A 20,928-nucleotide genomic window follows, 5' to 3' on the forward strand; every position below is an offset into this window, starting at 1 on the left:
GAAGAGTTTTGCCTTGATGTAGTCAAGTTTATAATCTTCCTCTAGGGAGGTTGTTTCGTGTCTTGTTAATGCACACCTTTTTAACCCAAAGCTTATAAAAATATTTCCCCAACCCTTCCAATATTTTTATGAGATTACAGGACATAAACACCTTAAACCTGCAGACGTCCTGGTACGGAGAGACCTGCCCTCCAGGGGAAGGCAGACATTCCTTCCTTCCTTCCTAGCATCTCCAATTCAAATTATTTCTGTGACGAGGTGGGAGTAATTAAGGCGCATGGAGCTGAGAGAAGGACTCTAAAGGCATCTGGATTTGAATCCCAGCTCTGTCGCTCATCAGCTGTGTGACTTTCAGCAAGCCCCATAGCCGGTCTGAGCCTCAGGTTCGGCATTCTTAAAATGGGCATAATAATAATAATAATAATAATAATACCTGACTCGTGGGATTGTCGTGAAGATTAAATGAGTTAATATTATAAAGCACTTAGCCTGGCATGTGATAAGGACCACATCAGTGTTAGTTTTAAATGTTATTATTAATCAATTAACTAACACCAGAAGCCTCTCTCCCATTGGGGTGGAGGGTGGGGTCCTAACCACTGCTTCCTCCCCACCCATCCTTTTTCTCATTTTTATAGCTTGACCAAGCCCTCTCTTAGTCCTCAGTTTCCTCCATTCTGCAGCCCTGTGGACGGACAGTAGGGTGGGTCCTTGGGCCATTGCATTGTGGCTCAGGAAGGTGAAAAGACTCACCTGAGGTCATCAGACCTTCAGCTCCACTGCCCTTCCCACACAACTTTTGGGCTGCTTTTTCAGAGATGACCCTTCCCTTCACCCACTCCCAAAATCACACACTCCCACACACATCCCCACAACACACTCACACATACACATATACATGTTCAAATTCTACCCTCACCCTCCCCACCACCCTATCCCGCCTCCCTCTCCCGTACATGAAGCAGGGCTTGGTTCACAACATCCAGGACTCACCTTTCCTTGGCCTATAGCTTAGTAATAGATCATCGCCCTGCCAGCTTGAGTTCGGAATGTCCCCTCCCACCCAGTTCTCTGTTTCAAAAAATTACCCTGAAACTTATGATCAATACCCTTAGGCTTATTGATCACAAGATCAATAGTCTAGCATTCTTTCCAGGCTACTCCCATCATTGTTCCTGGGTTGCTGATGCCACCAGAGAGCCACGTTGCCAGAGGGAAGGCTCCGTGCAGACCCCCGGAAACTTTACGTACCTTTAGAGAAACGCCCAGATTTTCACAGGTCTGAGAACGTGAAGGCAGTTTTTGGAGGCATTCACCCGCTGCCTTCGCAGACCACCAGTGCTCTGATAATAAACACTTATTCGATGACCCAACAACTCCTGTGTCGGTCCAGCGGCTGAGCGGCGCAGGTAGCACAAGCCCCGGGCTCTGGTTTCATACACACAAACTCCTCTGTCCATCGCATCTCACTAACCAGGAGCCTTGTAGTAATAACCAGGTTCACCCAGGGAAGGAAAATATTGACTCCACTACCATTATCTGTTTTATCTAGAAGGTTGTGGGCATTGGATGGAGATGGTTTCACGTTGGCTACAGTTAGGACTGGAAGATCAGCCCCAGCGTCGGCCTCAGCCCGGAGAGGACCAAGTGGGAGACCCATGGTCTAAAAGTAGGGCTCTGCTAACTCTTTAGCTTGATGCTTCTTAAAGAAGTTTACAGAACTATGCACCCCTTCATGCATTTTCAGATGACACTTTTATCATAAATTTAAATAGTCACAAAGAATGTGATTGCTCTTGGGGCTGCAGATGGAGTTTATTCAGCTTACGGGAAAGGCCCGCCACAGAGTCTAATAAGCAAATCCAGTCCTTATTGGCCAAATCTATCGGACAAATCAGACTGGTTGTCTTTAAGAAAGACATTAAAATGTTGGGTTTTTTATTCATGGAAATAAATGTGCTGACACCCATTCTAAATCGTAGATACATAGCAGACTGTCACCCCCCGCCCCCCACCCCCAGGGGACAGATAAGGCTTGGCGCTTTGCCATGGGTTTGTGGCCTGGAAACAAACATCCCCACTGGATTTCTACTGACACTCTTGTCTGCTCTGCTCCCAGGGAGTCCCCAGCTAAAGCCACGCATCCACAAGGGGTCCCTCTGTCTGGCACCCTGGAGGTTTTTACACCACAGAGCAGTGTACCATAGTAAAACTCAGTATAGGGGAGAGGTGTACTTTCCTGCTTAAAATGGTAGATGCGTGATTATTAAAAGGGAGGTAAGAAAGGAGAACTAGAGGCCTGTTCTCAGGCAGATCCATTTTAGGAAAGAAACACACTGGCTTGAGGCTCTCTCAAATGGGTTCTCTCAAAGCTCTGCTCATATAACTCCTGGAAAGTTTTTATGTCTCCGCTGGGGTCCCCATACCCCCAGTTCGAGGGCCTTGTTCTAAAGTGTTGAGATAGTAGACTGTTAGGAAGAGGTACCACACATGTGCTAGATACTGGCCGGGTGTGTGCTCACACGTGTATCCTGTATTGTGGTAGTGTGTGCACACATATGGGTGTGCATGTATGTGCATGTGTGTCACCATCCAGGTACCCATGGGGGAAAATTTCGTGCCTCATGACCCCCTTGTAATAGGACATGTGACTGCTCCCCACTGCTGGACTTTAGGCCCGTGTGGGCCCAGACCCCGCCTGATCCCATGTTGGGGGGCAGGTATCTCTGTCTGTCTGTGTCCTGGCAGTCAGATTTTTCAAGTCCACAAGAAGAAAGCCGGCATCAGGATTTCTCAACCCCATCCAATTTCTGGTACCCAGCTGAGCTGAACAAACGTGAAGGGGGTGAGGGACCAACTCCACAGCCGTGATCAGAAGCTTAGGAGCCCTTTCCAGCCCCAGCTCCTTCTGCTCTGTCCGCAGCACGCACACTCAAACCGGAAGGGGCTGTCCAAACCCGAGGTCTCAGCCCATGTCATCTCCTTCTCCTACCCAGACTGTCCCTCACACCCACCGCCACCATCCTCAGTGCCCTTTCCTCTGCCAGGGGACTTAGTGGGGCTCAGCCTGGCCCCCATTGCCCAGCACTAAAGCTCATCACAGAACAGGATCCACCAAAAGACCCCACACCAGCATGAGCTCAGGGCCCCAGTTCCAGGACTGGGACTTGCTCCTTACCTGTCTGAAGCAAACCAGCATGGCTGTCACTGATCTGAAAAAACTTCTGTACATCCAGCAGCACTCCTGTGGACAGACAGACAGCACTCAGGAAATGGGAAGTAGCTCACTGTAAAGGCAACTACCCCCTCATTTGGGACTGGGCCACAGCTGAAGAGCACAGCACGGGGCGTGGCTCCCGGGCCCACTGTTCTCTCCCCCGCTCCCCCACACATATACAATCTCTCTCTCTCTCCCCTTCTCTGAGGGCAGCAGGCACGCAGAGAAACACTCATGAAACTCACGCAGAAACACCCCCCCCAAAAGCACCGACTTAGATACACACATTCACACACAGCGTGCACTCCCAGGCAGACATCGTCATGTGCATGCACACACACACACACACACACACACACACACACACACACACGCAGATCCACGTACAAACAGACAGACAGGAATGCCTAGAGAAATATACTCGCAGAGGCACAGATACATATGAATACACACAGGAGACTGCATTCACAGGGGTGTAAGCCCAGTCTCATACACCCGGATAGACACACACACATATACACTGAGATATACACATAAAGACACACCAACAGGCAGGCACGCGTATGCTTATGTTCGGGGCTGCCCTTCACATCATAATCAAAGTGACTGGCAGCTTCCTGTGGCTGCACAGAGCACAGCCATTCACTTAGACTACAGAGCCCTGGGATTCTGCAACACAGCATCTTTGCTCATGTGCAAACTCCAGATATTCACAGACATGCATGAGCATGCACATGCAAAGGCATATGTGCCCTGGCATGCACATGTGCACACACGAGCATGTTCTTCCTGAGGCGTGAGCATGCAGACATGAGAGTGCACATGAGAGCTTCGGAGACAGGTCCCACATAGTTCTGACCTTCGTCCCACCCCCCTGAGAGTGGCAGGCTCTTGTTCCTCACCAGCTAGGTCTCTGAAGCCCCTCCCAGATCTTGCGAGGCCATAAGCAAGGTGCAGTGGGCACTCAACCTAATGCAGAGAGAGGAAGCAGGCCCCCAGACACCAGGCTCTGTTCCCTGAGATTCCTTCAGCCCCTTGGTGTATTTCAGAAGAGTTAATCAGGGTCTGACACACTTGCTTATCTGAGCTATGCGGTTCTGGCCCCATCATTATTAAAAAGAACCATCATCATTGTCACTGAATTATGAGATAGCTGAGAGCCAGGCCCTGAGCTGGACATTAGCAGCTATTTCCCTAAGAAGTGGGGTCTATCATTGTCCCCATTATAAAGATGAGAAAACAGAGGCTCCAGCCAGCCACAGTTGTACAGCTAGCAATGGGAACTGGGACTACAATCCCAGCCAGAGGGAGCCAGCTCTCCCACCCAGTGTCACAGAGGGGAGCAGAAGCCCCCTGGGGCCCTGCAGAAACGCCCACACGGTAGGGAAGAAAGTCCCCTATCCACACCTCCAAGACTTGCCAGCAGGTGAGGAAAAATCAAAGAATAAGTGAAACAAAGTAAGAGATTTTTGTTTCGATGTTTATTTTGGGCCCAACTGCCACAGCATCCAGGCACACCAACTTATATGTCTTTCCTTCCCTTTTAACATGTTTCAATTACACAAATAAGACATATTCATTGGGGAGAAAACTAGACAAGCAGATAAGCAAAGTAAATAGCTAAACAAAAATTCTCTCTAATCACACTCATCGTCCATGTTTAGGAATGGGGACTCACCCCCTTGTTAGGTCTGTTCCTGGGCTCCTCCCAGCCTGAGGTGCTCCAGGGGCTTGGGCCCTGCCTCGTTTTCTACCTTGAAGCTGTCACTCTGGCCTCCCAAAGAGCTGCTTCCCATGGCAGAATTCTAGTTGCCAGGAGACTTGCCTGTGTTCTCAGCTTGGTTTCACTTCTCTAGGCCCCCTCCATCCCAATAACAGCCTTGCTTCTCACACAGCCAGAAGAAGTCCCAACAGGGAAGGGGCCTCAGGCAGCAGGGTCTGACAGCCCAGCCAAAGTGGAGGTGAGAACAGGCACCCCCGGCCTGTGGGGCTCAAAGAGCTCTGTCCCCATGACTGTCTGCTTCCTGCCATCCCTTTTTCTTCGTGCCCACGTCCCACACTCCAGCTCAGGCCCCCTGAGCTTTGGCCTAATCCATTGCACCAGCCTCTAACTGATCTCGCTGTTTTGCTTTACCTCCATCAGGGCCTCCAATCTGATTATAGTTCCCCAACTTAAAAACACTTTCCATGGCTCGGCATGGCTTCAGCAGAACGTCCAAGCTCCTAGCCTGACACCCAAGAAGCCCACAATCTGGCCCCAAACCCCCTTTGAGAATGATTTTCTGCTTTCTCCCGCCTCCCCATACTGGATTAGAGCATGCACTTTCACCCCACGTGCCCTGGCTCATGCTGACCCCTCTCTCTGAATGCCCTCGCCTCACCCCCATTCCCCACCTTGCCAATGTTCTCAGCCTTCAAGATCCAAACCAAATACCCCCTCTTCTGTGCATTCTACCAGATCCCTCAGTCATTGGTCCTGGGGCTGCTCAGCGGATGTTCACCCCACCCTATCCTGTATTAGAGCGTCTCGTACATGTGTTCTGTGTCCCTCTGAGCTCCTCAAAGGTAGACACTGAGGCTGGGCCGTCTGCAACCTCTGAGTCCCACTCATTCCACAGCTGCTCTCTGGTGTGCCAAGCTGGTAGCTGATGATTCAATGTCCTGGCCTCAGGGACGCCCAGCAGCTACAGGTGCCCCCTCTGAACTCCCCAGGCCAGTTGGTGCCTCCCTCATCTGGCTGCATTTCATTGCCTTCGGAGTCTTACTAATGAGCTTCTCCCTTTGACTAATGGTCACTCCCAAGTTCAGGAGCTCCAAGACTGACATCCCCTCCTCTGGGTTCCCAAGGCCCCCCCAGAGGGTACTGCCTATATTCAGGGCTCAGTCGATCTTGAATGAATCAGTGATAACGAGAGAAAAGAAGGTTGAATCTTGAATGAATGAATGAATGATGAATGAATGAATGAGTGAGTGACAAGAAGACAGAGGAGGTTGAGCCCTGGGGCCTACAGGAAGGAAGGAAGAATGTGCAAGGTTTGCACGCAGCCTGCAGTCCCAGAAACACCGAGCAAGCTGCTTCTTGCTTGGGAGCTGGGCCAGGCTGCCCTGTCCTCCACAAGCTCACTCCTGGGTCCCACCCTGAAACCCCAGGCCTGTGCCTGAAGGCCCAGTCCTCCCTGCTGTCCGCACACCCACCCAGCATAGCACTCCCACACCTGTGTGCACACTCTTATTTTGGGGCTGGACTGGGAACCAGATTGCCCCTCCCGCATTCAGGCACGAGGACATCAGGGATATGCTCCACAAGCAGAAAGAGAGCTGGTCGGGAGGCCCCCATGGCTACACAGTGCTGGCTGGCGGCCTGGCAGCCGGTGGGTGGACGGGCCGGGGCTGCCTGATGCCTGCCCCTTCCTCACCTGCGATGATGAACCAGTTCATGTAGTTCAGGAGGTTGGTGTAGCAGAGCACTGCGGCAGCCACGTACGCTCTCCAGCGGGGCAGGCTCCAGGGGGCGGGCATGGTGGGAGGGGGGCACTGACCTGAGCCCGAGTTCCCAGAGTGCCCACCTGACCCCAGGGGCCAGCCCTGAGGCCCCTCTGGTGCAGGGTCCCGGCTCTCCGCAGACATGCCCCCGACCTTGTCAGCCTGCAGCTCCCGTCTGGGAGGGGTATGGCAGCGAAGACCCAGCAGCTCTGCACCCAGTTACTTCCTGTGGGCTCCTAGCCTCCCAACCTCAAAGCAGTTGCCCTAACTGATGAGCATCTTATCACAGGTTCCTGTGCCCACCGCAGACTCACTGGTGAGATTTCACCATCCCCAGCCTCCAAGGCCTGCCAGAGGGGAAGAGGGCTCCTGCCCCCTCAACCCGGGGTGACTGGACACTATGAGCCCCTTGATCTAGCCTGCGACTGCGGTGGTTTCTGTGAGCAAGAGAAGCTTCTCAGGATAGGAAATGAGATGAGTCCCCCAGAGTCCTGCTTACTGTGAGAGGATCTGGCTGTCCACACGAGAGGGACTTGAACCCAGGTCAAATCAGGAAGGTTGGGTGTTGGCCAGAAGAGCAGCATTGGCCAGAGCAGGACTGGACTGGAAGTGAAGGCGACACCTGCTCCTGTCTAATACCCCCTGTGGAGAAACAAAGATGGCAGAGAGGCTGCCTACAGGAAGACAGCCTCTGGGCAAAACTCATCAGTGGATTAAAAAAATCTAAGGGAAAATTTCTGATGAGGGGCAAGATATTGGCATCGTCTTGAAGTGTCTCTTTACAGATTGCTTATTAATAGCAAGGGAGGGGAAGGGTAACTATACAGAAGAAGAATCAGGCAACATCTTGACCAAAGGATTAAAATAACATCATCAACGAGGGGCGGTGGGCATTGTGTGTCTCCACAGGAGGCCATGAGCAGGATACAACATTGCCTGGCAGGACTCCCACCAGGCATGCATGACCCAAATCTAACCATGACGAAACATCAAACAAACCCAAATTGAGGGACACGACTTTCTAAACAGACTTTATTTTTTAGAGCGGTTTTAGGTTCACAGCAAAATTGAGCAGAAGTTCGGAGATTTCCCATATGCCTCCTGACCCAACATGCACAGCTTCCCTCTCTGTCAACATGCCCCACCAGAGAGGGACATGTGTTACAACTGATGAACTTATATGGACACACCATTACCACACAAAGTCCATAGTTTACATTAGGGTTCACACTTGGTTTTGTAAATTCTACAGGTTTGGACAAATGTATGACGTTTATTCACCTTTGCAATACTATACAGAGTAGTTTCACTGCCCTAAAAATCCTCCGTGTTCAGCCTACTCGTCCCTCCCTCCCCCTCCCCCTGATCTTTTTACTGTCTCCATAGTTTTGCCTTTTCTAAAACATCATATAGTTGGAATCCGATAGTATGTAACCCTTTCAGATTGGTTTCTTTCACTTATCATATACATTTCAGTTTCTCCATGTCTTTTCATGGCTTGATAGCTCATTTCTTTTTAGCACGGAATAATATTCCATTGTTTAGATGTATCACAGTTTATTTATCCATTCACGGATAGAAGGGCAGCTTGTTTGCTTGCAAGTTTGGGCGATTATAAATAAAGCTGCTATAAACATCCGTGTGCAGGTCTTTACATAAGTTTTCAGCTCCTTTGAGTAAATACCAAGGAATGTAATGGCTAGACTAGATGGTAAGAGTGTGGAACACTGTTTTTTTAAAGGAACTGTATTATTCAAAAAATTCAAATTAATAAAAGACTAAGAAAGATTGAGGTATTGTGTCAGATTAAAGGAGGTGAAAGAGATGTGATAATTAAGTGCAACATGAGATCCTAGACTTGACCCTATACTGGAAGAGGAAATGCATATTATTGGATCAATTGATAAAATTGGAATGCAGACAGTAGATTAAGAAGAAATAGATCAGTGTCAAGTTTATTGAAGTTTGATAGCTATACCATGGTTATGTAGTGAAATCCTTATACTGAAATATTTAGGGATAAAGGGCCATCATGGATGCAACTTACTCTTGAATAGTTCTGGAAAAAAATAACACCTAGATATAGTAAGAAAGCACATCGGGCAAAATGTTAATAATAGAGAGATTTGGGTAAAAATGATGCAGGTTTCTTTGTACTATTATTATTTTTCTGTAAGTTGGAAATTATTTCTAATTAAGATAAAGCACAAAATAACAAACAATACAATTAAAGATGAGCAACGGACTTGAATGGGTAATTCTCCAAAGAAGATATAAAAATGGACAATGTGCATATGAAAATATGCTCCATATCACTAGTCACTAAGGAAAAGCCAATCAAAACCACAGTGAGATATCACTTTATACCCACTATGATGGCTAGAATAAAAATTAACAAAAAACAGAAAATAACAAATGTTGGTAAGGATGTGGAGAAATTGGAGCCCTCATACATTGCTGGTAGGAATGTAAAATAGTTCCGCCACTGTGGAAAATGAGACTGAGGTCTCTCATAGGTCAAACACAGAATTATCATATGACCCAGCAATTCTACTCCTAGGTATATACCCAAAAGAATTGAAAACAGGGACTCAAACAAATACATGTACATGAATTTTCATAACAGCACTATCCACAACAGCCAAAAGGTAGAAACAACTTATATACCCATCAACTGATAAATAAATAAACAAAATGTGGTGTATACATGTGATGGAATATCATCCAGCCATAAAAAGGAAGGAGGTCCTGATTCATGCTACAGCGTGGCTGACCCTTAAAAACATGCTGAGTTAAAGAAACTAGACACAAAAGGTCACATATTTTATGATTCCATTTATATGAAACATCCCAAATAGTTAAGTCCGTAGAAAAGAAAGCAGACGAGTGATTTGCAAGAGAGAGGAAGAGGAGATGCGATGCTCAGTGGTCTCCTTTGGGAGTGATAAAAATGTTTTGGAACTAGACAGAGGTGATGATTGCACAAGATTGTGACTCTACTAAATTGCATGCTTTAAAATGTTTACAATTGTATGTGAATTTCACCTCAATTTTTTAAAAACATTAAAGCAAACAACCAGTCTGGCGAAATAACAAGAATGTGAACTTTGCCATCTGACAGGCCTGGGTTCAAACTCTGGTTTTGCGTCTTGCTAGTTGTGTGCTTTGGGCAAGTCCCCAACCTCTCTGGGCCTCAGTGCCCTCATGTGTGACGGAGGGAAGAATATGTGCTTCAGGGGATAATTGTGAGGGGGAACTAAGTGAGTGCTGTGACATTCCCAGCATAGAGCCTGGAAACACTCAATGAGTGCTGACTGTTATTATTGTTGTGATGACGATGGTGGTGATTGGCCCTTGGCCTCTGCCATGCAGTTCAACTAGATACGCCCTGTGGACGGTCTCGGTGAAGCAAAGGGAAGTTCAAAATCAGGCCCTCCAACGTGAGCACATGCTGGCAGTCACGGCTAAGATCCTGTGTGCTGGAGCTGGACTCACCACTCCCACGTCATCTGATCGTAGGCAAATCAACCTCTCTGTGCCTCAGTTTCCTAATTTATAAAATGGGAGTGATAATAGTACATACCTCATAGGGCTGTTGTGGTTAAATAAGATGATGTTTGAAAAATGCCTAGATCCTTGCCTGGTATTGAGGAAGTGCTATGGGCTTGTTAGATAAAATGGGGTTTTCCGTGGCACATATACGTGCGACTTTGGTCTCAGCCCTGCCCTCAGAGCTGAGGAGTGCCAGGCAGAGTTACATACTGAAGTATGAATGTATTAATATGAACCCAAGCGCACACACATACACACACGCACACTCATATTCATGCAAACTACACAAGAGCGTTGCAACTTGTGAGCACCAAGGTAGAGCGCGCTTCCACCTGGGGGCTACTGCCCTAGACAGGGCTTGTCACAGTCACTCCTTTCCAGGGTCCAGCCCTCACCATGCCAGGCCGGAATGCCGCCCCGCCTCAGCTTTCAGATCCAGGCAGAGACAAGCGAGCAGCTCATGGGGTTAGAATCCTCAGGATTTGTCACATCCGGCAGGCTGGGAGTTGGCCAGGGGGCAGCATCAGAATACAACTAACTGGGCCAGCCGGTGGCTCAGGCATTTGGAGCTCCGTGCTCCTAATGCCAAAGGCTGCCGGTCCAATTCCCACATGGGCCAGTGGGCTCTCAACCACAAGGTTGCCGGTTCGACTCCCGCAAGGGATGGTGGGCAACGCCTCCTGCAACTAGCAACGGCAACTGGACCTGGAGCTGAGCTGCGCCCTCCACAACAGAGATTGAAAGGACAACAAATTGACTTGGAAAAAAGTCCTGGAAGTACACACTGTTCCCCCAATAAAGTCCTGTTCCCCTTCCTCATTAAAATCTTAAAAGAAGAAGAAGAAGAAAAAGAAGAAGGAGGAGGAGGAGGAGGAGGAGGAGGAGGAGGAGGAGGAGGAGGAGGAGGAGGAGGAGAAGAAGAAGAAGAAGAAGAAGAAGAAGAAGAAGAAGAAGAAGAAGAAGAAGAAGAAGAAGAAGAAGAAGAAGAAGAAGAAGAAGAAGAAGAAGAAGAAGACTACAACCAACTGCCCTGGACTCCTTGGCTTACAAGCGTGGACTCCCACTAAGGACCTAGGATTTGACCCCCAGAGAGGTTCTAGATGAAGAGGCTTTGCCCAGAGGCATCTTGGGAGTAAAGCTGAACAACATCAAGTCCCAGGAGCAGGCCAGCAGGGGGCGACACGGAGTCATGGATGATCAGGTAGGAAAGCCTAGGTTCCAGTACGGTGAGGACACTTTCCCTCTCTGGACCTCAGCTTCCCTCTTTGAACATTGATGGTCATGGTGCTGGAGGAATTGGATGGTCCTAGAAGGTGCACTCTGTTTCGCAGTGTGTGTATGTCTGTCTCTCAGCTCAGCTGCAGGCTCCTGTGAGGGACCCAGGAAGTAGATGCTATTCATTTCTTCAGGCGTTAACTAGGCAGATGCTGCTGCCTTCTGACCTTCCACATGGGAGCCAGGACCCAAGAGTCCTGCTTTTCAAAGAACAGAAAAATTTCCATATGGACATTGACAGGATACAGTTTGTGAGGAAGAAAAGCATGGACTGGTGAAGACAACTTTGTGCATGATCTGGAGTCCCCAGTTACCGAGGACACAGGAAGGGGATGGGTCACCCCCATGCTGGCTGCAAATCCTTCACCATGGGTGGCAGCCCCTTCCCAGCCACAGCAAGAAACACGATGTCTGACACTGCAGAGTTTGTGTTTTTTGCAAGATGCGGTGTGATATGTTGGAAATCATTTTCCCTTACAGTAGATGTGCACTTCTGGACATATACCCAAAATAATTGAAACAAGAGGCTCAAGCAAATACTTGTACACCCATAATCATGGCAGCACCACCCACAATAGCCAAAAGGTGGAAACAACCCTAATGTCTATCACTGAATGAATGGATAAGCAAAACATGGTATATATGCACAATAGAATATTCTGTCTTAAAAAGGAAGGGGATTCTGACATGTACTACAACATGAATGAACCCTGAGGACATTAAGCTAAGTGAAATAAGCAAGACACAAAAGGGTTGTGTGATTCCACTTATGTGAGGTCCGTAGAGTAGGCAGATTCATAGAGACCAAAAGCAAAAAGGTGGCTGTAGGCAATGGGGAGTTGATGTTTAATGAGTATGTAGTTTCATTTGGGAAAGATAAGAAAGTTCTGGAGATGGAAAGTGGGGATGGTTGCACAAGGTGAACGTACTTTTGCCACTGAATTGTACCCTTAAAAATGGTTAAAATGGTAAATTTTGTTATGTATATTTTACTACAATTAAAAAGAGTAAATGTGGTGATCCTACTATCAAAAAAGGGGCAACTTTCTAGATTCCAGGTTGCAGGGATTGGGCAAATAAATAATGGTACCTCTACAATGGCCAGACCACCTCTTACGTAATGTTGGTCTATGTTGATCTGAAATGTGTTCAGGATATGACAGCGAAGTGCAAATAAGAGTGTACAAAAGCTATCTGTCCAGTGTGACCCCTTTAATGTAAAATTAACAAAAATAAATACAAGAAAATCTGATGGGTTTGCCCATCATAATTCACTTGGCTGTTTGCCCCCATAAACTCTAATACAGAAGTTCATTTGAGATTATTTTTAGTGGAGGCCCTTCCAGAGGGGTTCCCATTAGAATTTAAATGTGTGTGTGTGTATGTGTTAACAAAAGAAAATTTCAGCCTCATAGAATAAGAGGTGACAAGAAATCACACAGGAAGTCTTCTTTTATAGGATAGATCAGTAAGGATGCTTGTGGCTGCAAGCTACCGCAGACCCAACAGCAGCTAAACAAGGACATTAATTATTTCACACGAGAAGAAGTTGGGAAGTAGGATATTTCAGGGTTGGTTAACTTGGTGGCACCATGACATCACAGACTCCAGGGTTTTCCATCTTTCCTTTCTGAAATCTTTATAGTGTTGGTCTTTGATTACTTATCATTATGGCATAACAAATGCCCCCCAAAATTTATGGCTTTCAACAACAGTCATTTGTTACCTCTCGCGGTTTCAGTGGGTCAGGAATTTGTGAGCAGCTTATTGAATGTTTCTAGCTTAGAGTCTCTCATGGGGCTGCAGTGAGATGTCAGCTGGGGCTGCTGTTATCTCTGGGCTTGATTGAGGCTGGAAGTTCTATTTCTAAGGTGGCTCACTCCAATAGCTGGCAAATTGGTGCTGACGGTTTGTTCCTCTCCACAGGACGACTTGAGTGTCCTCACAGTGTGGCATGTGTCCTTAAGTGTCCTTAACTGTGGTGGCTGGCTTCCTCCAGAGGGAGCAATCCAATAGGGACCAAGGCGGAAGCTTCAATATCTTTCGTGCCCTGCCGTCGAAATCTGTATTCTGTTGTATTCTACTGGTCACACAGGCCAGCCCTGATTCACTGGGGGGGGGGGGGGGAGGGGGGAGGGGGGGGCTACATAAGGACATGAACACCAGGAGGTGAAGCTCACTGGAGGTCGTTTTACGGGCTGGCTACCACAGCCTTCACCTTAGCCTTGTCATCTTACACATGAGAAGGAAGGAGATTGCTCCTGAAATGTGTTCACGTGTATTTATCAGGGAGGAAAATCTTGCCTAGAAAGCCCCCAAGGGGGCATTCCCTCAGGACCCACTAGCCAGGTTGAGTCACATGCCCGTGCCCCAGCTGTGAGAGAAGCTGGGAAGATGGGCATCCTGGGAGTCTGCCTTTGATAGTGAGGAAGAAGGAGAGTGGAGGTCGGGTGAGTAAACAGCTCCCACAGATTGCTAACTACCTCAGTGCCTGAGACAGTCGCCTGCACTGCAGGAGTCAGTGAGCAACCACGTTCCCAGGAAAAGGGGGTGTAATTTGACCCTTTATATTTGGAGGGTTTAAACAAGCTCCTAATGTGGATTCCAAAGGAGGAAAGGAAAATTGAGGCTCTGAATGGACCCAGGAACCTGCAGAGGCCAGAAACTGTCCTAACTCAAGGCCTCTGAAGCTAGTGGGCACCCTAAGAAAGAGAACAGCTGAACACTGAGAAGGGCAAGCCTGAGATCTCAAGCCTGGGGGTCGGGGGCGCTAGCTGAGTGTAGCACGTTTTCAAAAAGACCCAACAATGTCATTCACCAGCGTGTCCTGGGGACCGGTTGGGACTAGGCTTCAATAGCGACACCATGTGGCCATAAGTAGTAATAGCAACCATAAACTATTCCAGGCAAGGTATAAGCCCTCACAGTTCCTGGATAAGTCAGGGTAGTCTCAAGATCCTGGATTCCTTGTAATTAAAACGCATGCAAGCAGGAGTGGGAAAATAAGAGTTGGGAACATACTGTATGCCATGCTTCGGAACCGACAATATATAGAGAGCATATATACACTGGGCAAAAGTGTGGAAAGATATATCCCAAAGGGTTCACAGTAGTACTTATCTCAGGCTCATAGAACTAGAGGTAATTTTTTCCCTTTCTGCTCTTTTTTTTTTCTTTACTTGCCAATAATAATAGCAAATACTAACATAGCACTTGCAGTGGGCTGGGCCCTGTGCAACCGCCTGTGAATTGAGTATAATAATTATACTTATTTTTCAGATAAGGAAACTGAGGCCCAAAAGGACTAAATAACCACCCCCTCTGGCTCTGAACTCTGCGCTTCTATACTCTTTGCAATACTACCCCGTGTCTTATTTGTAGATACTAACTTTTCTGTGTAATACCATATTTTGCCATGTGTAATGTACTCCCGTGTACACTGCACACCCACATTTTTGGCCCAAACTTTCAGGAAAAAAAAAATCTTCCATGTTATTTTTCAATTCAAATTTTTATTTGTTTACATGTAGGTACTTGTTTTTTTGTATTATAAAGGAATATTAGTATTTATTTTTTTAAATATTATCATTCAAGAAACTTTTATGTAACAAATAATTACGAAACACAAGAACAGACACAAGGTACAAGAAATTTTACGTACCGGTAACAAATTGACGACATTTATGCATCATAGAAGGCCAAGAACTCTACATTGTTGCACGTTCATAGTAAGTTCAACAAAACCCATGATGGTATTCCAGGATATTATTTTGCATACGGATATCGTTATTGATTTCTAGAGTTACACTTTTAACACATAAGGATAAATAAAAGAATTAAAAACATTTATATAGATAGGGAATTAGTACTACCCACGTATAATGTGCATCTTTATTTTTCCCTCACAAATTTGGGCATAAAAGTGCACATTATACATGGCAAAATACGGTAATATAAAAAAGAAAAAGTAGTGGTATATATAGTTGTTATAATCACAGGAAAAAACATAATGCTATGTTTTTACAATATAAACATGACTGTATGCTCTCCCTGTGGCTGCAGGGGTCCTAGCTACTGGTGCCACATGGGTATAGTTCCGCCAGAAAGGTCAGGACGATGTGCCCACTCCCCTTCTTCACCTGGGCTCTCCTGATTTGGTTGGTAGCAGTTTTGAAAGGTCCTCCTCTCCCTTGGCATTAATGAATACAGAGACTGGAAATTAGTAGGGACCTAGCCCTGCTGAGTGATGGGCCTGGACTGGGGCCAGGGTGTGGATAAGAGAGGCTGACAAACTGAAAAGAAGATGGGGAAAGAGAAGCAAAGGAAGAAAGTGAGAGGGAAAGAGGAAGTGGGCAGAGTTGGATGAAAACGAAGGAAGAGAATGTTCTAACATTCTACTCTCTGTCTTCCCTAATCTGACCCAATTTCCTGCCCCTCATCGCTCTGAGACCCACAGTCTCCCAGCACTGAATCTCCCCACACACACACACACACACTCTTACGTCCTTCTCTTTCACGATCCCTTTGCACTTTTTAGCCCCATATGAACCTGACCATTCCTTGACTACATGGTTTCCCCTGCAAACTTTCAGGAGGATGGTGCTTGCTTTGTTTCCCCACCTGCCCTCATTTCTCAGAACCTTGAGCCTGGCAGATGTTTTTCCTGGTCGCATTACTGTGTCCAAACCATTTTCCCTCCCTGTCTTTCAAAACCCCAGTTCCTGTGAAGCTCCTGGCATCCCATCCGGCCACGCGCTCTCCTTGTCCACGTCCTCCATGGGCCTCCTGCTCATCCCCGCACTCACTCAAGACTTGGACGCCTGCCTCAGCCCCTTTCTGTCCTCCTTGCTCCTGTCATCATTCAGGTGACCACCATCCACGTGGATGATCTCTCCATCACCGGGGCCGCCTGGTTCCTTCACTTAGAAAAGTCATTGTCTCCATCTCAGCCATCACTTCCGTAGTCATTACCGATATCAGCACCACCTTTGAAATCGTGACTTAAAAGCATCCCCCTCTCTGACCACAATTCCCCCTCACTCTGTGTCGTTGTCTGGAACTCCCTCCTAACCTTTCTCTTCAATCCATGGGATCTGCAGTCCCCTGAGCCCCCAAGGGTTCAATGTCCATCACTTGCCCATTCCTTCACTTCCCTCCTCAGCAGCTTCCATTTCATGGGCCTTCACCATCATAACCCTTAACTCCTTCATCCCCTCTCCATCCCTCAACTGACCTGACAAAGCCCCAGCCCTGGCCTAGTCCTGCATTTCATACTTGCACCCAAACAGCTAGATGTTACGGGGGGGAATAAACAACAATAAGAACAAGAGGACACATAGCGTGCCAAGGAACTTGTTTTAAAATCATCCCCACAGGCCTTCAATGGCCAGTGTCTGGAAAGCCTCCTCTCCCCCTGGAACGTTCCCTTTCCCACCCTCCAAAATGACTGTATCACATCACCTCTTCAAGTCCCCATACTGTGTGCCCCCTTCACTCTCAAATAATGCCCTCACTTGGTATATATTGGGGGCTGGGGGGGGGGGTGGGAAGCAGCAGCAAATAGAAAAGGGATCCCTCATCTTCCCACCACCTACTCTATTACCCTTCTTCCTGGAGCTTCCACTGAAGAGGCCTGGCTCCCAATCAGTGGCTGCCCCTCCTTCCGTCTGGGTCTCACCATCTCTCCCCTTCTCAGAGACTTTGTTTCCTATAATGATCTGCTTTATCAATCTCCCCTCCACTAGCTCATTCCTGAAGCACAGGCTCAGCATCGATCTTTTATTTTTAAAGTCTCCTAACTCACATCCCCCTCAAATTACCAGGGTTTTCTCTGCTCCCCTTCACGGTGTCCCCTCAAAATCACTGTCTCCTTTCCTCATGTTGAATGCTCGCCCCACTGCCCTGGGGTTTGTCCTCCCCTTTCAGCTGAGACTGCTCAGGGTCTGTGCAGATCAAAATCACCAAACGGCCTCGTTGGAGCCAGACCAAGTGGTCGCTTCTGTCTTAATGCTCTTGGCCTCTCAGCAGAGGGAGACCCCACCGACCCCACCCTCTGGAAACACTCTTCTCCAAGCCTCTGTAACCTGCGTGCTCTTCCAGTTTTCTTCCTGCCTCGTCCGCTCCCCATCCAATGGCTGGGTTTTCATCCTCTGCTGCCTACTGTATAAGCAGACCCTCGAGCTCGGCCCTCAGCCCCCTCTCCACCCTCTCAGCGAGCACCGTGGGGCTGAAGGTCATCTCTATGACTCCCAAATCTGAAGATGGGAATCCTCAGCCTTGCCTCTCCCTGGAGCCTCAGATGTACATTTCCAAGCATCTCCTTGACATCCCCACCTGCATGTACAACACGCATTATAAACTCAGGAGTGGCCAAAACATGGCCAAGACAGGAGTCTGGGTTCCTCCTCCCAAATTCCTCCTCTCTGAGCCTTCTCACACCCCTGAAGGCACAATCGTCCACCCAGACACTCAAGTAAACACTGAATGAGTCTTTTCCCTCCTTCCCCTCCCACATCGTCCTACTCTGCCTCTGCAACATACGGCCATCCTTTTCTCCCCATCTCCATCACTGCCAGCCTCGTCCAGGCCACCACCATCCTCTCCGGGACCACTGCGGTGGGATGCTGACTGGCCCCTCTGTTTCCACCACTGCCCCCATCCGTCCATGAGCCACACAGCAGCAGAGTGATCTTTGTAAAATGGACATCAGACTAAGTCACGCCCCAGTTTAAAACACTCCAGGGGTCAGGGGAGACGTTCCAAAGGTTTTGTACCGCGTGTAGAGTAAAAGCAAAGCCCCTCAGGCCCAGGTCTGACCTGCTCTCTCCGCTCCACACCGCCTGTCACCCTCCCCCTCGCTCACCCTGGCAGAGCCATGCTGCTTTCTCTGGTCCTCAAACATGAAAGCTCATCCCCATTTCAGGGACTTAAACAATCTTCTGCCTGGAATGCTGCTCTTGAGATCCTTGCACACCAACTTCTTATTCAGATAGCAGCTTAAACGTCACACCCTCCAAGAAGCCCTCGCTGACCACTCCGTTTAAAGAAGTCACCCAATCACTCTGTCCCAGCTCCATACTTGAATGCTCTGCATAGCTCTTATCAACGGTCTGATCGTTTTCTTGTTTGTTTCTGTTTCTTCTCCCCCGCTGTCTGTCTTAGTAGCTGCCGTATCACCAGTGCCATGGTCCCTAGCACTCAGGCCGTGTTCGTTCACATTTTAGTGAAGAAAAGAATGAATTGCTCTGTGACTCTGGGCAGGTCAGCGCTATTCTCACTCAACCTTCTCTAGAAAATGAAGTTACCAGACTAGATAAGCTTTGTTTCTAAGGATCCATCTGCCTTTAAGGTGAGTCAGAGCTATGATGGCCAGTGACCACCAGGTGTCGCTAAAGACTAAGAAGAGAGCCTTTTCCGCTATGCTGCTGTTTCAAGGCAGGGCCCAAATGTCTGAGTGGTCAGCTCACCACTGAGAGGGTCTCCAAGGACACTTGGAGTCAGTACATGACTTCTAAAGGCGACCCTGAAGTACGGGGGGTCTCCAGTGACTCAGCCAGCCAGGCAGAAGACCTGGGGCTGGACCCTAGGTTGTCTCTGGGCCTTAGTCTTCCTATCCGTCCATTGGGTGTAGACTCATTCATTGTCCAGATTCTTCTAATTCACACACTTCCTTTGTGGCACAAACATGGTGGGAGAAAATCAGATTAGAAAGAAGAAGAGGGGCCCTTTTTCTTTCCCCTTCTGTTTTCAGGGGTCCTCCCTCTGGGGCTCCTGGTGTCCACACATTCAAACAGAAGTCACCTCTGACGGGGTGTAGCATTATTATTATGCCTGTGATGAGATAGAAACAATCACATTCCAAAGAATTCCTCTTGTGAGGGTTGGGGAGCTCGTGGAGGAGGAGGGGAAATGTATTTTTCTAAACAAACAAATGTTAAAACCATTATTAGCTCAGGATTCAACAAAAATAGGTCACCGCTAGGCTTGCCAACAAGCCAGGTTTTGCAGACCCTTGTTGTAGAGGAAACCCTGACAAACCACGTGGGTCCCAGACATCTATTGAACAGAAGAGCCACAGGGAAAAGCACTGATCTGTCCAATGTCTTCACTTTCTTCCTTCAGATAAAATACACACAAAATATGCTCCAGAAACTGCTCTGCGCGAGTCCAAAGGAGAGATTAGTTAGGTTCTGAGAGAGAAAGAAGAAAGAAGGAGCTAGAAACAAGGGGAAATGCCTACTGCTTCAGGGTGAAAAGTCCCAAAAGCCCAAATCCTCAGTAAGAATGAATTTTATTGCACACATCAAAGTGGTCAAAATAGTGAGAGCGGGTGGGTTATACCTCTCGCCAGAACCTTCAACCTCATCCTGATTCCACCCAGCCCCAGAAGAGAAGTGGGGCACCTTTCAGGGGCACATTCGGACCCAGGGCTAATGAAAGACTTGGGAGCAAAGCCTCCTGGTCCTTGTCAAATGCCCAAGGGCAAGCAGGGGAAGAACTTACTTCCCACATCAGAGCTACAGCCTAGGCTGAGCCTCTTCTGGGGAGCAGACCCCAAAACAAAAGGCAGCATAAAATAAAGATGAATTTACATACATACAGATATATAAGGTCTGACAGTTAAGTTTGTGAGCCTGTTGCAACAATGTTGCTAACCTTTTTTGATATCAGAGGAAGTATTCATTATGAATTTGTACCAACTGGACAAACAGTTAAGCAAGTTTACTATTTGGAAGTGCTGAAAAGACTGCGTGACAAAGTTAAACGAGCTTAACTTTTCACCAACAATTTATGGCTCTTGCATCACGACAATGCACCAGCTCACACGGCACTGTCTGTGAGGGAGTTTTCAGCCAAATAACTGTATGGAACACTCTCCCTACTCACCTGATCTGGCCCCCAGTGACTTCTTTCTTTACCTGAAGATAAAGGAAATATTGAAAGGAAGACAGTTTGATCAAGGGTAATGCGACGACAGCTCTGATGGCCATTCCAGAAAAAGAGTTCTAAAATTGCTTTGAAGGGTGGACTAGGTGCTGGCATCAGTGCATAGCTTTCCAAGGGGAGTACTTCGAAGGTGCCCATAGTGATATTCAGCAATGAGGTAGGTAGCACTTTTTCTAGGATGAGTTAGCGAACTTAATTGGCAGACCTTGTATATACATACATATGCAAAATATATGTATCAGCTTTATTGAAGTATAATTTGCATATCATACAATTCACCCATTAAATTGTACAGTTCAGTGGTTTTCAGTATATTCAGAGTTGTACAACCATTACCCCAACTTTAAAACATTTCATCATCACAAAAAGAATCCCTACCATATACCCATTAGCAGTCACTTCCCATTTTTCCCCACATTCTCCCTTATCCCCCACCTCCCACCCCACCTCTGGCA

The 20,928-nt window shown here is 47.6% G+C and overlaps 1 protein-coding gene across 3 annotated transcripts in view; it reads right to left on the reverse strand.

Annotated features, from left to right (window-relative positions):
- SPNS3 (SPNS lysolipid transporter 3, sphingosine-1-phosphate (putative)) overlaps positions 1 to 6,884 on the reverse strand; it is a 41,798-nt gene extending 34,914 nt beyond the window's left edge. Inside the window, exons 1-2 of one of the 3 annotated variants that reach the window (XM_074320412.2) lie at positions 6,634 to 6,884; positions 3,179 to 3,244 (exon numbers count right to left, since the gene is read on the reverse strand). In XM_074320412.2, coding sequence (XP_074176513.2) covers positions 3,179 to 3,244; positions 6,634 to 6,844 — 277 coding nt within the window. In that variant the 5' untranslated portion in view covers positions 6,845 to 6,884. The remainder of the gene's footprint in view (positions 1 to 3,178; positions 3,245 to 6,633) is intronic. The other 2 variants (XM_088801995.1, XM_019743782.3) reach the window with 2 other exon arrangements.
- Between the last annotated feature and the right edge of the window lie 14,044 nt (positions 6,885 to 20,928).

The sequence above is a fragment of the Rhinolophus sinicus genome, chromosome 12 (genome assembly GCF_057876585.1).
Source record: "Rhinolophus sinicus isolate RSI-liver-muscle chromosome 12, RSI-T2T, whole genome shotgun sequence".
Lineage (NCBI taxonomy): Eukaryota > Metazoa > Chordata > Mammalia > Chiroptera > Rhinolophidae > Rhinolophus > Rhinolophus sinicus.